Source organism: Archocentrus centrarchus, chromosome 1, assembly GCF_007364275.1.
Source record: "Archocentrus centrarchus isolate MPI-CPG fArcCen1 chromosome 1, fArcCen1, whole genome shotgun sequence".
NCBI classification, from domain to species: domain Eukaryota; kingdom Metazoa; phylum Chordata; class Actinopteri; order Cichliformes; family Cichlidae; genus Archocentrus; species Archocentrus centrarchus.
The window spans coordinates 40,383,149-40,399,402 of NC_044346.1; the positions used below are offsets into that span (position 1 = coordinate 40,383,149).

General features: G+C 41.2%; 1 protein-coding gene across 2 annotated transcripts in view; it reads right to left on the reverse strand.

Annotated features, from left to right (window-relative positions):
• Positions 1-1,023: 1,023 nt before the first annotated feature.
• The window catches only part of LOC115783096 (heterogeneous nuclear ribonucleoprotein L-like), a 43,682-nt gene continuing 28,451 nt past the window's right edge, over positions 1,024-16,254 (reverse strand). Inside the window, exons 2-13 of one of the 2 annotated variants that reach the window (XM_030733758.1) lie at positions 10,971-11,089; positions 9,202-9,439; positions 8,680-8,765; positions 8,262-8,358; positions 8,075-8,147; positions 6,096-6,155; positions 5,761-5,999; positions 4,643-4,764; positions 4,302-4,500; positions 3,824-3,881; positions 3,570-3,668; positions 1,750-1,805 (exon numbers count right to left, since the gene is read on the reverse strand). In XM_030733758.1, coding sequence (XP_030589618.1) covers positions 1,750-1,805; positions 3,570-3,668; positions 3,824-3,881; positions 4,302-4,500; positions 4,643-4,764; positions 5,761-5,999; positions 6,096-6,155; positions 8,075-8,147; positions 8,262-8,358; positions 8,680-8,765; positions 9,202-9,439; positions 10,971-11,089 — 1,446 coding nt within the window. Of the gene's footprint in view, positions 1,806-3,569; positions 3,669-3,823; positions 3,882-4,301; positions 4,501-4,642; positions 4,765-5,760; positions 6,000-6,095; positions 6,156-8,074; positions 8,359-8,679; positions 8,766-9,201; positions 9,440-10,970; positions 11,090-16,254 lie in introns of both variants that reach the window. The other variant, XM_030733750.1, reaches the window with a different exon arrangement.

The following is a 16,254-nucleotide window of genomic DNA, read 5'->3' on the forward strand; positions in this document are numbered from 1 at the left end:
GAACAAAGGTGTGAATGGGGGTTGAGACGTCTGGGAAGGGAGCTCAGGACAGCACTGTAAGCGGGGGAAAGTTGGTGACGTAATCCACCTCCTCTGTTCAATGATGGTTGTTCACAGTGGACATAGATGGCTTCTTTCACTCCTCTTTCAAACCATCTGTTTTCCCTGTCCAAAATGTGAAGATTGGCATCCTCAAAAGAGTGCCCTTTTTCCTTCAGATGCAGATGTACTGCTGAATCTTGTCCTGTCGAGGTGGCTCTTCTATGTTGTGCCATTCGTTTGTGAAGAGGCTGTTTGGTTTCTCCAATGTAGAGATCCGAGCACTCTTCACTGCACTGGACAGCAGACACTACATTGCTGATCTTGTGTTTGGGGGTTTGTCCTTGGGATGAACCAGTTTTTGTCTTAGGGTGTGACTTGGTTTGAAGTATACTGAGATGTCATGCTTGGAGAAAATTCTTCTGAGTTTCTCTGACAAGCCCGACACATATGGGATGACAATGTTGTTCCTCTTGTCCTTCCTATTCTCTGTAGTTTGTGTTTGGCCTTCATTCCTGTGCATCTTAGCTGATTTGATGAAGGCCCAGTTGGGGTAACCGCATGTTTTGAGGGCTTTCTTAATGTGTGTGTGTTCCTTTTATTTCCCTTCTGCCTTAGAGGGAACACTTTCCGCACGGTGTTGTAGGGTCCTGATCACCCCAAGTTTGTGTTCCAGAGGGTGGTTGGAGTCAAAAATGAGATACTGGTCTGTGTGTGGGGGCTTCCGGTAAACTTCAGTGTTGAGGCTTCCATCTTCCTCGATAAGCACTGCACAGTCCAGGAATGGTAACTTGTTATCTCTGGTGTCCTCCCTGGTAAAATGTATGTATTTATCCACTGAGTTGATGTGATGAGTGAAGGCTTCTAATTCTTGGGTTTTGATTTTCCACCATTTGGTTGAGAACTGAAGAAGCCTTTCGGATGAGAGGTGAAACGTCTTCAAGAAACAAAAAGAAGTCCAGTCGCCTTTTTCAAGCTCCAGAGACTACTATGACCTGGATGACTGAGAATCTACACAGACAGGAAATAAATGGTGTTAACGTTTTTCCCAGGCCTAGTTAGAGGAACCAGCTCCTACTTTACAGCATACTGACAGATTTACACTTTTACAATGGAAGGGTGTGAGTGAGATAGAGCACATATAAAACAGACATGATTTCATGATTAAAGCTGGGTTTAATTTTAAGGACCTACCAAAGGAGCTCAGAGGTGCTGGTAGAAAACACAAACTATATTTATGGTGTAAATGTTTATGAAAGGCCTTTCCCTAGTATTTTTCAGTTGAAGAAAATTAAACTTTAATACAGGTGGGCTTCAATAATCATGTAAACTCTATGCTCTTTTTTTTTAATCTTTAATTACACATTAACAGCATTTGGACTGTACCCAGAGTGACCCACACATTTCCCTGGTTGTTACTCCCTTGCTTTCCATGAGTTTTCTTCCAGTGTGCTCATATTTAAGTGCCTGCAAGGACATTAACTGATTCAAATACTGTAATTACACTGAAACCATGAGATTAAGTATTCACAAAGAAAAGTCTGGATCAATGATCATTAAGATGATGCAACTCATTTCAACACACAACAGTCACCCATTCTAAAGTGTGGATCTTCTGCCCATCCTTTTCTCTTTATGAGGAACAAATAAATGCTCTCTCTGGTTTGTCCTCGAGGAATTTGCATCAGTGGTAGCCGTCTTGTTTGTGGCTCACAGATGGGAGGAGGTGGAAAAGCAGAGCTTCAGAGTGAAAGGGTTGGAGCTGTCTGCAGGTCAGAGAGAACATGTTCAGTTTATTGTGAAAGCAGCACTGCAGACAGTCAGTTCAACATTACAAACATAATGAACTTTAAATGGTCTTTATCTCCGTTTGGTGCTGCTCCATTTTCTTTACTTGTTTATTTCTTTTTTTACTCAATCTGTGACATCTAATGCTGAACACCAGTTGTGGTTTGTCCAGTGTCATGTGCGAGGTTATCCCCTCCTTAGTGACTATGCTAAAAGAAAAGAAAATTGAATGACTTCTATTTTAGCGTGATCTTTAACTCAGTCTGGTTGTCTGGTTAACAGGCTTCTTTCTTGGTAACTGGTCGTAATTGGTCTTATCTGGGTTTTCTAGCTTGAACATAGAAGAATGAGTTCTTAATGGTGTAATAATCTTATTTCAGAAATCTTTATTTTGAACTGACAGTTTAAAACTGAACAAAAACAAAAAACAAGCTTATAACCTTTTCTGTATGGCTCGTTTTAAATTCTAATTCCAAGAAAACATTGGCACATTTTTGCTTTAAATGTTAGGAAAATTCACAGGTTAGCCTGTGACCAGCCTGTGAGTGGTCTCTGGAAGTTGCTCGCTGTTGTCAGATGAAACATGTTGCAGAGGGTTTTGCACCAAAGACCTTCCTGTGATTGCGTCGGTCGCTAACAGACTGCTCGTAGTTTGTACGGAACATGCCGAAGACAATTTGTCTGCAAACACTCGCCATTTACTTTCTGAGCTGTAGTGAAAGTTGAAAAGGTGCAACACAAACTACAAATGAATAATGTTTATCTTCAAAGTTGTGTCTTATGCTGCAGTCAGCAGAATTCATGGGGCATCGCCCTTTCCACAGTTTCACGAGTTGTTTTCTGTTTGTAGACAAGTCAACATCTTCCATGTAAACTATGGTAAGTTCAACTTGTTAACAGCCAAAGCAGTTGCAAGGTTTCACACTAGCGACTGCCAGTGACCTCCAGCAGACTTTCGCCATCCAGTCGGGGAATAAATACTTTTTCCCAGTGACTGGTGGTTACCAGGGATCACTGCCTGGCCCTAGGCCTGCATGACTGGGGGTTTAGCCGTCAATTTCACAGATCTGCCAACAACCTCCAGCAACCACTCAACAACATGTGGGGAAAATACTTATTTTTCCATAATAACTGGTCTCCAGCCCTGTGTGACTGAGGCCTTAGGAGACGCTGTTTAACAGTTTTGATGCAGGCCCAGAATCATCTGAATACTTCCTGTTATGGTCCTGGGTTTAGACCCATTCCTGTGAGTTTGGATTAATTATTCTATTTTCTGGTCAGTACTTTGTGTCTTTATTCTCCTTTTGTGCTTATGTATTGGTTATTTGTGCCCTCAGTTCTTAGTTTTAATGACAGATAATGTCAGTTCCCTTTTGTCTGTTAAGTTTGTATCTCTGTGGTAGATGTTCTCATGTTATGTTACTTCATGTTTTATTTTGGTTGCCTTTGTATTTAGTTTTACTTCCTTTGTCTTGTCTGCCATGATTAGTTTCAGTTGTGTTTGTTTTCCCCTTCAGTGCTCTGAGTATTTTAACCTTCACTTTGCATTAATCCTCAGTTGTGTTGTACTGTTTGTCTGCCTGGGAGTTTCCCTTGTACATCATCTGTTTAGATTTATGGATTTGGCTTTTTGATGCCTGTTGGACTGTTGCTTTGCCAAAAAAAGGTTAGTTTGTGTTTATTTACACCATCATCCCAGTCTGCATTTTGAGTCTGCACTTTCCATTACATATGATACTTACTGGGTGTTCGGATCTGGTGGTGGTTGAGGACCGTCAGAGCCTCAACAGCTTCAGTTTTACTGTCAAATTCCAACAGACCAGACAGAGTCTTTGAGCTGGCTGCTCGGAGGAAGAGGAGGGTGAGGGAATAGGGAAATGTTGACAACAAAAGACAGAAACATGTCTGAGTTGTAAGATTTCACGGCCAGGATAGATCATTCATTATCATTTATTAAAAAAAATAAACTACTGGTTTGTTGTTTGGTTGAACTCACGTTTGGCATCAAAAACCTTGAACTTGGAAAAGGCTGGGATGCTGTGTTCAGTACAGAGCTGTAGGCAGGAGACAGAGGAAAGCAGTTTTTTTTCTTTTAGGAATTTCTGCATTCTTTTTCATTAATATGAATTTGAGTTAAACTTGACTAAGTGTTGGTTGTCAACATTTACAGTAGTAATACTGACCACCAAGTAATCTTCCTGAACAAGGTTATGATAGTATGAGCTTTACTGATATCTTGAAGTATTGTGTGCTCTATGTAAAAACTGGACACTTAGAGTTTAATTTTGAAAAAAACAACACACATCATGTATCCATTATCCTTAAATGAAGCTTTCAAAGCGCAAGGTGTGCCACAGGGCTCCATACTCTGCCCCATCTTCTTCTTCCCCTTCTTTTCAGAATGCCCACTTGGAGTGAAAAGTAGGTCAAACATTTCTTCATTTAAAAGCGGTCTTGTGCAGGTGTGACCTGACCTTCTGCAGCTGATGTTGGCTGAGGTTGGGCGGGGCATTGTAAAAGTGCAGCACGGTGGTGGGCGGCTGGATGATGTTCCTGCTGCTCTGTGAACTGCTGAAGCGGTTGTTTCTGGTTAAACCGAAGTCTTGGTAGCTACAGCTGCTGTCGCCCAGCTCGAACACCTGACTGGGAATCACAGCCTGCTGCTTGGATACACTGAGGTGGGACAGATGGAAGCGTGCATGATTGACAGTCATTTAAGCACAAAAGGATGGTTGGGCAAATCTTCAGATTTTTTTTAATGGAACTTTAAATCACTACCTGCTGTCTTTAAGTTAGAGGCAGAGTTGGTGCTTACCAAACGTTGAGTTTCTTGCCAAACACCTTGATACCGTTTAGGTGAGTCACAGCTCGGTCCACAGCATACTCATCACCCATCTCTACCAATGCTGTGCCAGGAATGCTCTTCATGAACTTCACCTGCAAGCACAAAATATTCTTTCTTTAGCTGAAGAGCTACCATCTTCAAAGCATCTCAGCATGATAACGGCAGTATTTATATATTTACTTTTACATGAGTGTCACCACTCCCTTACGCATACCTCTACTGCCTGATCTGACACTTTCACACAATCCAGGATATTGCTGCCTCAGATCCAACACTCTTTTGAGTAGGCCTAGTTTCTTTAAGAAGGGCTGATTGGTTTCAAGGGCCTCTTTAATTTGCTTGGTAGCATGTAAGCATTAGCCAACTTGCCTGGCAGATGACACACTCAGGGTAAGGGCTGTGACAGCGGATGCCATAAGACCTTTTGAGATACAACCGGGTGTATTCTTTTCTTTAGATGGTCATCTCATAAAAAGAAAGTGATCCATTTCCCCTTAACCTCCTCCTTGGCGTCAGTCAGATCCTGTGCCACACACTCATAATTCCCACTCAAGTTTATAAGGAGTTTGTTTTATGCCACAATGTGTGTTCAAAAGTACTGATACAGTAATGAACGTGGCTAATAATCTATCTGCAAAAGAACTCCATGGCACACTTGTTTGCCTCAGTGCACCATTTGGGACCCCCTCTTTAATGGTTGCATAGATTCATGTATGACTGAGACATGTGTGAGATGCTACTGTTCACTCAGGTTCCTGATGGTCCATGAGGCTTTGCATGAATTAATCAAATGTTGTTGTTGTGTGAGTGTTCCCTTTACACTTGTAGGGGGAGCAAGAACATCTTAGGCTTTGAAAGATGCAGGAGGAACTGAAAACTGAAAGTTTCACTGACATCTTTACATTTTTTCACAACCACTAAAGCACTGAAATTAGCACAGTACAATAAAAATAAGCATACATGCTCAGAATAGAAGTGGGGATTAAGATTTATTAAAAGAAAATTATAGGGATCATTATGCAAACATTATGCATTTTCATGTCAACATATGACCCTCTCTTCTAAAAGTCACAGAGGACCCCACACACCTTCTCCACGTTGCCATAGAGACAGAAGAGGTTGAAGATGCGGCTGCAGTTCATCTTGGCAGGATGGAGGCCACTCACCATGGCAACAGAGCTAGAAATGCTTTGGCCAAGGAATGAGGAAGAGGATGGGGGAGCAGTCTTATGGAGGAGCAGTGGGTAAGAGATCCTCTCCTGCACCTCCTCCCTGCTCCTCCTGTTCCTGCTGTTAGCAGGTAGAGGCAACAGGGGGCAGTGTGGGCCTGCAGAGAGAAACACATTCATGCAATAATCTGTGACTGAAAGTATGAAGGACTCAGTGATCAGTGAAACAGCTGGAACAGCTAGGCAGACAGTACCATAGCCATTGGATGGATGCTCTCCCAGTATGGCCTGACGCTGCCTCCCCTTCCCCCGCTCTGTAACACAAATTTAGTCAAATGAGAGCTGACAGGAAGGTTGCTGCCAGCAGCACCGCCACACAAACACACAGAGTCCTGTTCCATCACTTCAGTGGACTTAATGTTGACCCTACAGCAGGATTTATGGTCTCTCCAAACTCTGTCAGCCTGTCAAGCAGTGTCAGGCCCCCTCCTCTCCACCATCACTGTCAAATGGGCAGTCACTACTGGACCAGCCAGACTGGCTCACAGATGTGAGACAGAAACAGGGCATTTTACTTTTCTTTACTATCAGAAGCACCTTTCCTGTGTACAATGTCAGTATTTTCAAGGAGACAATGTTCAGCTGCTCTCAACCCCACCCTACCCAGTTACTGTTTACACATCAGATTTCTGATGTAGTTAGAAAACAGGAAAGAAACAAAAACTGTAAGACTAGGCTTCCAGTGGGGACAGCCAAAGTTCAAATACTGAGATATGGAAAAGTAATTCCTCTGAATCAAAGGGTCACACATTTTTCTACTCGGAGTCACTGAGAGCAGATATAACAAGCTCCTCCTGAGGAGTTCCAGGGCCTGATAAGTGAGAATCTTTCTGGTGTGGTCCAAGTCTACTCTGGAATCTCCTCCCAGCTGGACATGCTGTGAAAAGCACCAGCAGAAGACACCCGGGGGGACCACCTGGCTGCTTTTTGGTATCAAGGTGGTGTGGCTCTCCTCCAAACTAAGCTCAACAAGCTGTCTCAATGGGTGAGTCTGCAAACAGAGGTGGATGAAAATCTTTGCAATCGTTCTTTCATTTAAGCTAAGTAGCATAAGAAAAGTTTGGTCTTCCAGCTACTTTGTGGAAACCTCCACAGTTATGTATTGTTAAGTCTGGATATAAACAGTACTGGACAATGGATGATATCAATGTGCAAGTATTACCTCAGCTGTCTGACATCTTATATCTTCTTTGTCTTGTTGTGTCTTTGCTTATTATTTATCTATTTATTCTTTGCTTGTAGATTTCTGACTGTATATTTTCTGATTGTATATTCTTGTATATTCTGTATATTTCTGACTGTACATTCTTGTATGACTATATTTCCAACTATATCTCTGCTTGTGTGACTATAATGTAAAAAGCGCTACTGGAACTTTAATTTCCCTGATGGAACCCTCCCAAAGGGATTAATAAAGTTTAATCTAATCTAATCTAATCTAAAAACTCAGCTGTTAGGTCAAAAAAGACTTGTTTAAGGTAAGGGAGGGAAAACAACTGTAATAATCATAATATAACCATAAATGTAGGATTAGATGAATAATACCACAACAGGTTAACTGTCAACTCACTCATTTTTTTTTGTTCTGTTTATAATATTCAGCATTTCTGCAGTTTAGCTATGCAATGTTAGCATTATTACAAGGAGCCATTACTCTTAAATATGCCTAGTAAGCGGTAATCACAGGAAGTGGTTCGTTCTGGACATCTGGAATAAATTTATTCAGATTAGAAGCAAAATGGATTTAGCTTTTTCAGACTCATGGCTGCTGTGTAACAGGATTGCTCATGTCCACCAGGAGGAGCAAGTGTAACTGTATATTGTATGTTCAGAACTACCTGACAAACTGATGCAAACCCCCAAAAACATAAAAGGAAAAAAAATGCAGGTCAGAATGAGAATCTCTGCTTGTTGCTCTGTGCTCAGAAACATTCAATTCAATTCAATTCAATTTCAATTCAATTTTATTTATATAGCGCCAAATCACAACAAACTGTCGCCTCAAGAAACATTCATAGAAAAAAAATGAAATGGAGAAAAACACTTGAATCCAGCTGCCTCTCCAACTTCAGAACTCCACTGAGTATGACAGGCATAATCTATGAGTGTGTGTGTGAGTTTGTGTGTCTGGTGTATGTTTGTGTGTGAGCAGAGCTTAGAGAGCGAGTCCTACCTCGGTGCAGGAGGAAGGGTTTGGTGTAATCCCAGCTGGTGTTGTCGTTGCGGATGACGTTTAGTCTGCTGGGCTGCAGCGGGCGACAGAGCACAGCACCTCTGTGTGGGTGTGTGTGCGTGGGCATGAGGGTATGCATGTGTGTGCTTGTTAAGAGCTGTGTGTGTGCGTGTGTGTGTGTGTTTACCCGAGCGTATTCAATCTTGAGCGTGCAGCAACCCGCGTAGATGTCAGCTCCATTCAGAGCAAGTTTGGCCTTCTGAGCATCGTCCACTGACTCAAATGTTAACAAGCTCGTTAAGGTTGACTCATCAGGATAACAAGCGAAGGGCCAATCAGAGGAGAGAAACAAGACTATTGCAGCACTCAAGGGGGTGCATTGTCAGCTTTAATGAACTGAAATTTGATCTGGCACCAACCAAACAAATCCTCTTCTACTGCCCTGTGTTCATCACTTTGTATCTAAGAGTCTATTAAGCAGAATGAAAAAACATGCTGACATTGCTCAGCTAATCTGTGATATACCTGAAACACACACACACACACACACACACACACACACACACACACACACACACACACACACACACACACAGTCAGGATATTCCACCATGGCCTGGATGCCATTGCGTTTGAAGATGACAATACGCAGGACATTACCAACTGGGTTACACACAGTGTACAACACATCCTGAGAGAAAGACAGACCACAAAGTAAAAACCACAATTTACTGCGTTCTGTTTCACTTTAATGTGAGTTAATGTGACTAAATGTTAAAGCGTTTACTTAAGGCACACTCATTTCATTTGATGTTATTTTTGACCTCTCTGTCTTCCCAGCATGCACTGCATTAAGGTTACATCATTTTACGCAGTAACAATGAGACTCAGTGGAAGCTCTGATCTACATCACAAAAAGAAAGATAACATAGACTTCATCTCCAAAGACAGGAAATTCCTGCTAGCAGACATTTTAGTGGCGATAAAGCAGGATTACAAGTCTTTGAAAGGTAAAGACAGTTCTGGTTGCACAGAAAGTTGTCAAAAAGTTTCTTTTCCAATGCATATGAAAGACATAATTGAAGCTGAAAATATGGTAGGAATTGTAGGTGTGGTAAAGGACTCACAGTGGTGATGGGGTACAGAGGGTTCTGTATGGACAGCAGGAGAACCTTGTTTCCACTGGAGGGGTCGTCTGCGTTGGTGGGTCTGGTGATTCTCTGGCTGGTAGAGAAGTTGAAAAAAGCCTGCTGCTCAGCGACGTAAACGGCCTCACGGGTTCCACACGACACGCAGCGCTCAGCACTCTCCACGCTGTCAAACTCCACCAGAGCCTGACGCTTGAAAGGCATCATCATTACGTAACTGCCGACAGAGCAGAGAAGCGTGGAGGTTAGAGGAGGTGGGGCCCACGCAACACTCAGGTAAACAGAAGTTGGATATGATATCAGGATATAGATCAAAGAGGTTGTCCATTCACCCAGCAAAGCGACCACCTGGGAAGCCCCTGAGTTCAACTGATGTGGTGCCTGATATTGTCAAAATCTGGTGCCAGCAGCTCAGCATTACAGAATTGTTGAGCCTAAAGTTATAAACACTCACCTCACTGCCTACAGAAGGCGCAAATACATTTACTAAATGACCACACATGATCCATGACCACATAACTTTAGTGATTTTGAAAAAAATCCATGACGTAAAAGACTAAGAAATCATGCGTTGAACAACACAAAGGCCCAGTTTCCCATACAGGGATTAAGTCTAATCCTGGACCAAATTCTTTTTCCTATTGTAGTCTTCATTGACTTTTTCCTTTTAGTCTAGGACCATGCTTAATCCATGACTGGGAAACTGGCTGAAAGTGACTGGTGTCAGCTCAGACTCTGCTTTGTAATCCCAGTACTGATGTGCAACCTTTAGCTTATCCAGACACTCAGACTGTGTCTTGTAACAGATGGCCGGTTCATGGCAGAAATTAAATACGTGTAAGTCTAATAATTTGTCTCAGCATTTTCAGCATTGTTTTACTTTACCCTCTGAATGATTTCTGCAGGACTTGTGACCCTTTCCCATGAATTTGGTCCAGTCAGACAGTACACCCTATTTCACTTAGAAGGGTGAAATAGGGTGAGAGGGTGTCTGTCTCCTGAATCCAAGCTGGGAGCTGGTTCCACAGAAGAGGGCCATGAAACCGGAAGCTCTGCCTCCCATTCTACTCTTAAGTATCCTTTGCATTTATTTTAGCAATTGTTGCCTAACCTAATCTTGTTGCGAGTGTCTAAATACCCAGAACTTAATTGTAATACTTTACTGACACAACCAAAAGTTGTTATGTATACCCATACTGTTGGTGCTGCTGACAGCGATGCAATACAATGACAGTGATCGCAGTGCTGATACGAACAGCACAGTTTGCACTAAAGAAACCAGAAAAACAAGAGTGATGACAGAAAAAACTGAGAGATCTGTATCAGATCTCTGCACGTTCCCACTGCAGGTGCACGACAGCAGTGCAGACTAGTGAGAGTGATGCTGAAATGCATGAAAGCTGCATCTGACACAGCAACATGCTTGTTGTGGTGAACATGTCTTTATCAGGTTGTTGTGATGGACAGCAGAAACACATAAGACTGCACATAAATATGAAATTCAACATAAATTGTTAAATCCAGCCCCACCTACAGCAGAAAAAGCCAGATTAAATGAAGTCTAAGTACTGCTGACTGCTTACTTCTTGATCGATCATCAGTCATTTTCAAACTGTGTGATAGAACACAGGGTATTTCTAAGGAATGTGTGCAATGCAATTTCAAATTATTAAAAACATATGAATTTTTTTTTAAAAGTTGCCCTCCAGTAAAAAATGAGCAGTATTTAAAGGTGAACCAGGGCTGACCAGATGTTGCCAAACTTGTCAAGTGCCTCCACCAGGTCAGCTTCCACCACAGCATCACAAAGTCCTCGAACATGAACGACTGGAGATGGGGGGATGCGATGACTGTCCTCCACACTATCCTGTAGAGAGAATAAAATTGAACTCAGAATACAATTAAAATGCATTCCCTGTTGTGTTACAAGGGAAATACATTTTGTGTCCTACAATATCTTACCATTTAAAAGAAATCCACAAAAAGAGGCAAGCAAGCCACATAACTTAGTTTTATTTTTTGACTTGTTTTGTTTTTAGTTGCTGTGTGGTTATGGAACCAAAACCAATGGCTTAGGTTTGGGAAGAAATTGTGATTTGGGCAAACGTAGACCTTTGATGACGATTACCACATTAGAAGTATCAAATTTGGGCCATTATATATCTTGTACCCTGCTGTTATGTGCTAGATTGTCTCAGGGGCATCTCTGCACAGCCTGCACCTGGGGTCCTGCCTGGTGTGGTACACCCCAGCCTCTATCCATCTTGTGCTCAGAGCTTGTTCCTGTGCTGCCATGATTAGTGCCTCTGTGCTGTCTGTCAGTCCGCTTTGTCCAGCCATTGGTAGGATTTTTCTATATCAAACACTGCCGGTGCCGTGCAGAGGCCTGTCCTTCCATGATTCTTGCTCCTCTTCTTTCTCGGGTTTCTACTGCCTGAGGTACTCACTGAGGTACTCACTTTGTGGCCATCATCCTGATGTATTCATGGATCTTTGTTGTTTCATCTAGGATAGTGGTTCTAACGCTCACTAGTCCTCGGCCTCCTTCTTAGTGTACAGTCTCAGGTTGCTGGATTTGGGTTGAAACCCTCCATGCATGGCAAGGAGCTTTCTTCCAATCCAATCCAATCCAATCTTACATATAAAGCACATTTAAAATAACAGGGTTGACCAAAGTGCTATAGATAAAAAAAAAAGGATACCACAATAAAATAAATAGACCAAACACACAAACACACACGATAACACACATCAATAAATATAGCTAAGCAATCACACAAATATAAAAGATACTACAACAGCCTAAAATAGCTGTCACTCCAGCTTGAAAGCCAAAGAATAAAAAGGAGTTTTAAGATGCACTTTAAAAACAGGCAGAGTGGAGACTGACCTAACATGAGGGGGCAGCTCATTCCACAGTTTAGGGGCTATGGCTGAGAAAGCTCGGTCCCACCTGTTCTTAAATCTAGTTTAAGGAACACTGAGGAGTAGCTGGTCAGCAGATCTCAGTGACCTAGAGCAAACATAAGGTGTTAGGAGTTCAGCAAGATATGATGGGGCCAACCCATTAAGAGATTTAAAAACATACAATAAAATCTTATGATCAATCCTAAAATGCACAGGAAGCCAGTGGAGGAAGGCCAGAACAGCAGAGATATGCTCTGTTTTGCAAGTTCTGGTAAGAATGCAAGCAGCTGCATTTTGGACCAACTGAAGGTATGAAAGGGAGGTCTGGTTTACACCAACATAAAGGGCATTAAAATAGTCAAGTTAAAAAAAAAGTGTGTATACCTCTCTCAAAATTATAAAGATAAGAAAGGCTTGACCTTAGAAAGAAGCCCCCATTGGTAAAAACCTGATTTCACAACAGAATTTATGTGTTTCTCCAGTTTTAAATCACAGTCTAGTTTCACATCAAGGCTATTTATAATGGGCCTGACATAAGGATCCAGTGGAGCTGGGTAGTGCTGCTAGAACTACTGGGTCTAAGTATCATGACTTCAGACTTGCTCTCATTAAATTGTAAAAAATTTAAAGCCATCCAGGCTTTAATGTCATTGAAACATTCTAATAATACTTTTAGTGAGTTGCCATCATTTCTTTTCAGGGGCAGATAGATTTGGGAATCATCAGCATAAAAGTGGAAGGCGATACCATATCTTTTCAGAATCGATCCTAGGGGAAGTAAATATCAAGAAGAAAGAATCGGCCCCAGAACAGAACCCTGTGGAACTCCACTTAAGAGCGGCGCAGAGGAAGAAGTTGAGCCTCCAAAACTAACTCTAAAACTTTTCTCATACAAGTATGATCTAAAACACTCTCAAACTATGCCTTCTACCCCCCACGCAGTGCTCAAGGTGAGAAACGAGAATACTGTAGTCAACAGTGTCAAAGGCAGCTGTGAGATCTAAAAGCAAAATCTACTAAAGACAACAGAAATAGAAGGATCAACAGCTGGAGCCAAGATGTTTGCTTGGATAGCATCAATCTTATTCACAAAATACTGGAGAAATTTTTTGCAAGAGGCTGAAGGAACATTAGAAGATGTGTATTGGATGGGTTTAAGATAAGAGCTAATTGTACTAAACAGAACATGAGGTTGGTGAGAATTATTCAAAATAATACCAGTGAAATTCTTAGTCTTTTTCAGCCTTTACAGTTCTCTGATAATTACGCCAACTTCCCTTGAGAGCATCATAAGACACCTGTAGTTTATCCTTCTTCCATTTGTGTTCTGCTTTCCTGCATTCTTATCCAGCAGCACGAGTGATATCATTCAGCCAGGGATCAGATTTTGGCCTAAGCCGTATGGTTTTAAGTGCAACAATGGTATCAAGGATATTTTTACAAGATGTTAAAAACAAAGAAGTTAACATCTTGGTATTTAAACACAGGGAGGGACTCTCAGTTTCCATGACAACATTAAACAATGCAGTGAACTGGACAGCTGTTGTGGGTTTAATCATACAACAAGTGTGAACACACTTATTAGGAGTGAAGCAGGAAAGCAAGATCTCAAATAAAACTGGCTTCAGAAACTGCAACATTGATAACAGACCGTATGATAAAACAAGGTCTAGTGTGTGACCATGCTCATGTGTGGGACCAGCCACAGACTGTACAAGGTTGAATGCTTCAATAAGATTTAAGAAGTCCGTAGATAGTGGCTTAGTCGTACATTGGACATGAATGTTCAGATCTCCATCAGTTAAAATCCAGTCATAGCTTGGCATAATCCCAGCCAAGAGGTTGGAAAAGTTGGTTATGAAGTCCTTGCTGTATTTAGGAGGTTGATAAATAATTGAACATAATACTGGGTTAGATCAACCCAGCTCAAACATACATAGCTTAAAGCTCTAAAACTGGACATTCAACAATGGTTTGCAGTTATACTGTTTCTCTACCAGTTTTTCTTGGCGAGTTAAGATACCGACAACCAGGCAGGAAAAGGTCGGAGAAGGAGCTTAACTCACTGACTCACAGCCAAGTCTCCATTATGAACAGGAAATCCAGATCATGAGAAGTACAAAATTCATTTAGAACAAATATATATATATATACACCCCAGCCTCATATATATATATATATATATATATATATATATATATATATATATATATATATATATATATATATATATATATATATATATATATATACACATGACCACACACACACACACACACAGTTTTACTAGTATGGCCTACTTTAGATCAAGTAGGGCAGTATGTCACCCATGAACTAAAACAAGTTTGAGACCACTGCAGCAGAACTTTTCTCATGTGACATATTCTCCAACAAGTGGTGGAGTAAGCTGCAATAACACAGTTTACTGTTACATCTAAATATGGGAGTGAAACTGAAGTTTGTGCTTTTATAAAATGGATTTATTTAGTCTTGTCTGACATTATAAAACAAATCCTCATGAAAACAGCTTTTTAAATCTGTTAGGAAAAAATCTCTGCCTTTGTTCAGGGATCCTATAAAGATAGAAAAGCAAGAATACACACACCAACAAACACTTCTGACATAAAAAACACACACAGAGACACCCCCCCCCACACACACACACACACAAAAAAAAAAACAAACAGCAAAGGAGTAAGGACAGGAAGCCTACTTCACAGACAGTGATCTCAACCCATGATAAAAATATAGAGAAAGAGCCCTCCTACCCCCGTGTTAGCACATATCATTGAATCATCTCTGTGCAGCCGTTGGTCCTCAAACACCGCAAACCAAGCTGCAGTAAGAAGAAGTACCTCACTCATCAGAAATCACTTTTGTCACATTGCAGGTTTGGGGCATGTATCAACACAGAGATAAGTCTGAATAAATGCATTTTTCTCTGCTATGCTGGTCTGTTCAGGTTATTAACAACAGCATTAATCCAGATAACTGAAGTAATTCAAAGTTTCAAGGCCAGTAAATGAAAAACACTTGTAATGTTTATAACTGGTCCTGTGCCTCATACTGCCACTAAACCTGTCAATTATTAAAAAAAATAACAAAAAACTATTGGTTGTCTCCTTATATTTCATAATTCTGTCTGTTGTTAGCAATTCCATCAAAGACATTTGAAGTTTAAATTTCTGTTTCATTTGAGTAACACATTGAAAGATATAGAAATCCTGATGGTAATGTATTCAAAACAAGTGCCACCTCACACATGCTTAAAAAAAGATTTCAGAAGAATTCTTCAGATTTCTTCAGTTTGGGTGCTGTCAGAGAAAGACTGTGACAAGAGTTATAAGCAGCAACAGGAGATGGAGATAGGTCTGCAGCTTTGTTGCATTCTTCTGTGCAGAGAGCTGAAAGCTGAGGACATCAGTGAGTTGAGTGCGGTTGCAAAAACACCATGACGGTTACAGTCGGAAAATCTTCTCACGTTATAGCGCTCTCTCTCAGGAAGGCAGGTTGCAAGCATGACACTTTTTGCAGCAGGGCCTTTTTTATGCTGCAGGTTGAGGCTGCAGGTTTAGTGTGCAGGAAACACGTTCAGGTCTGACTGGCTGCAAGCTGCCCTTAAGTAACTGGGGTGATGACATCTGGAAGATTTGCTGACAGCATCAGTGCAGCAATTTGTATCTATGATTGTATGGCTCTAAAATAAAGTTTCCAGTTATGAACACCAAAACATCAAAGGTATATAACAACACAGTTAATCAGAAACTTGAAGTTCTCTTCAGAACAGAATTTGAGTTCTGAGTATATACTGACTATATACAGAATACCGAGTATTCTGAAAAGTTCTCCACAAGGATGCATCGTGTTTGTCTGTGTTTTGTCAGCATACCACAATAAGGCCAAACCTGGTCCACACTAGTCTGGAAACACAGAAATTTTGGATTTTACATGATGGATGGATTTTATGCTTCAGTGCATTCTTGATTGTCTGAAGTGAAAAACCTGTTAATGTAATGCAAGTGTGAGCTCTGGTCTGAGCATTGCAGCTAGTAGTGTCTATGGTGGGAAACAAGTAAAGGCTGATCCTTTCCATTTGGATTGACTACCCCACCACCTAGCCTAATG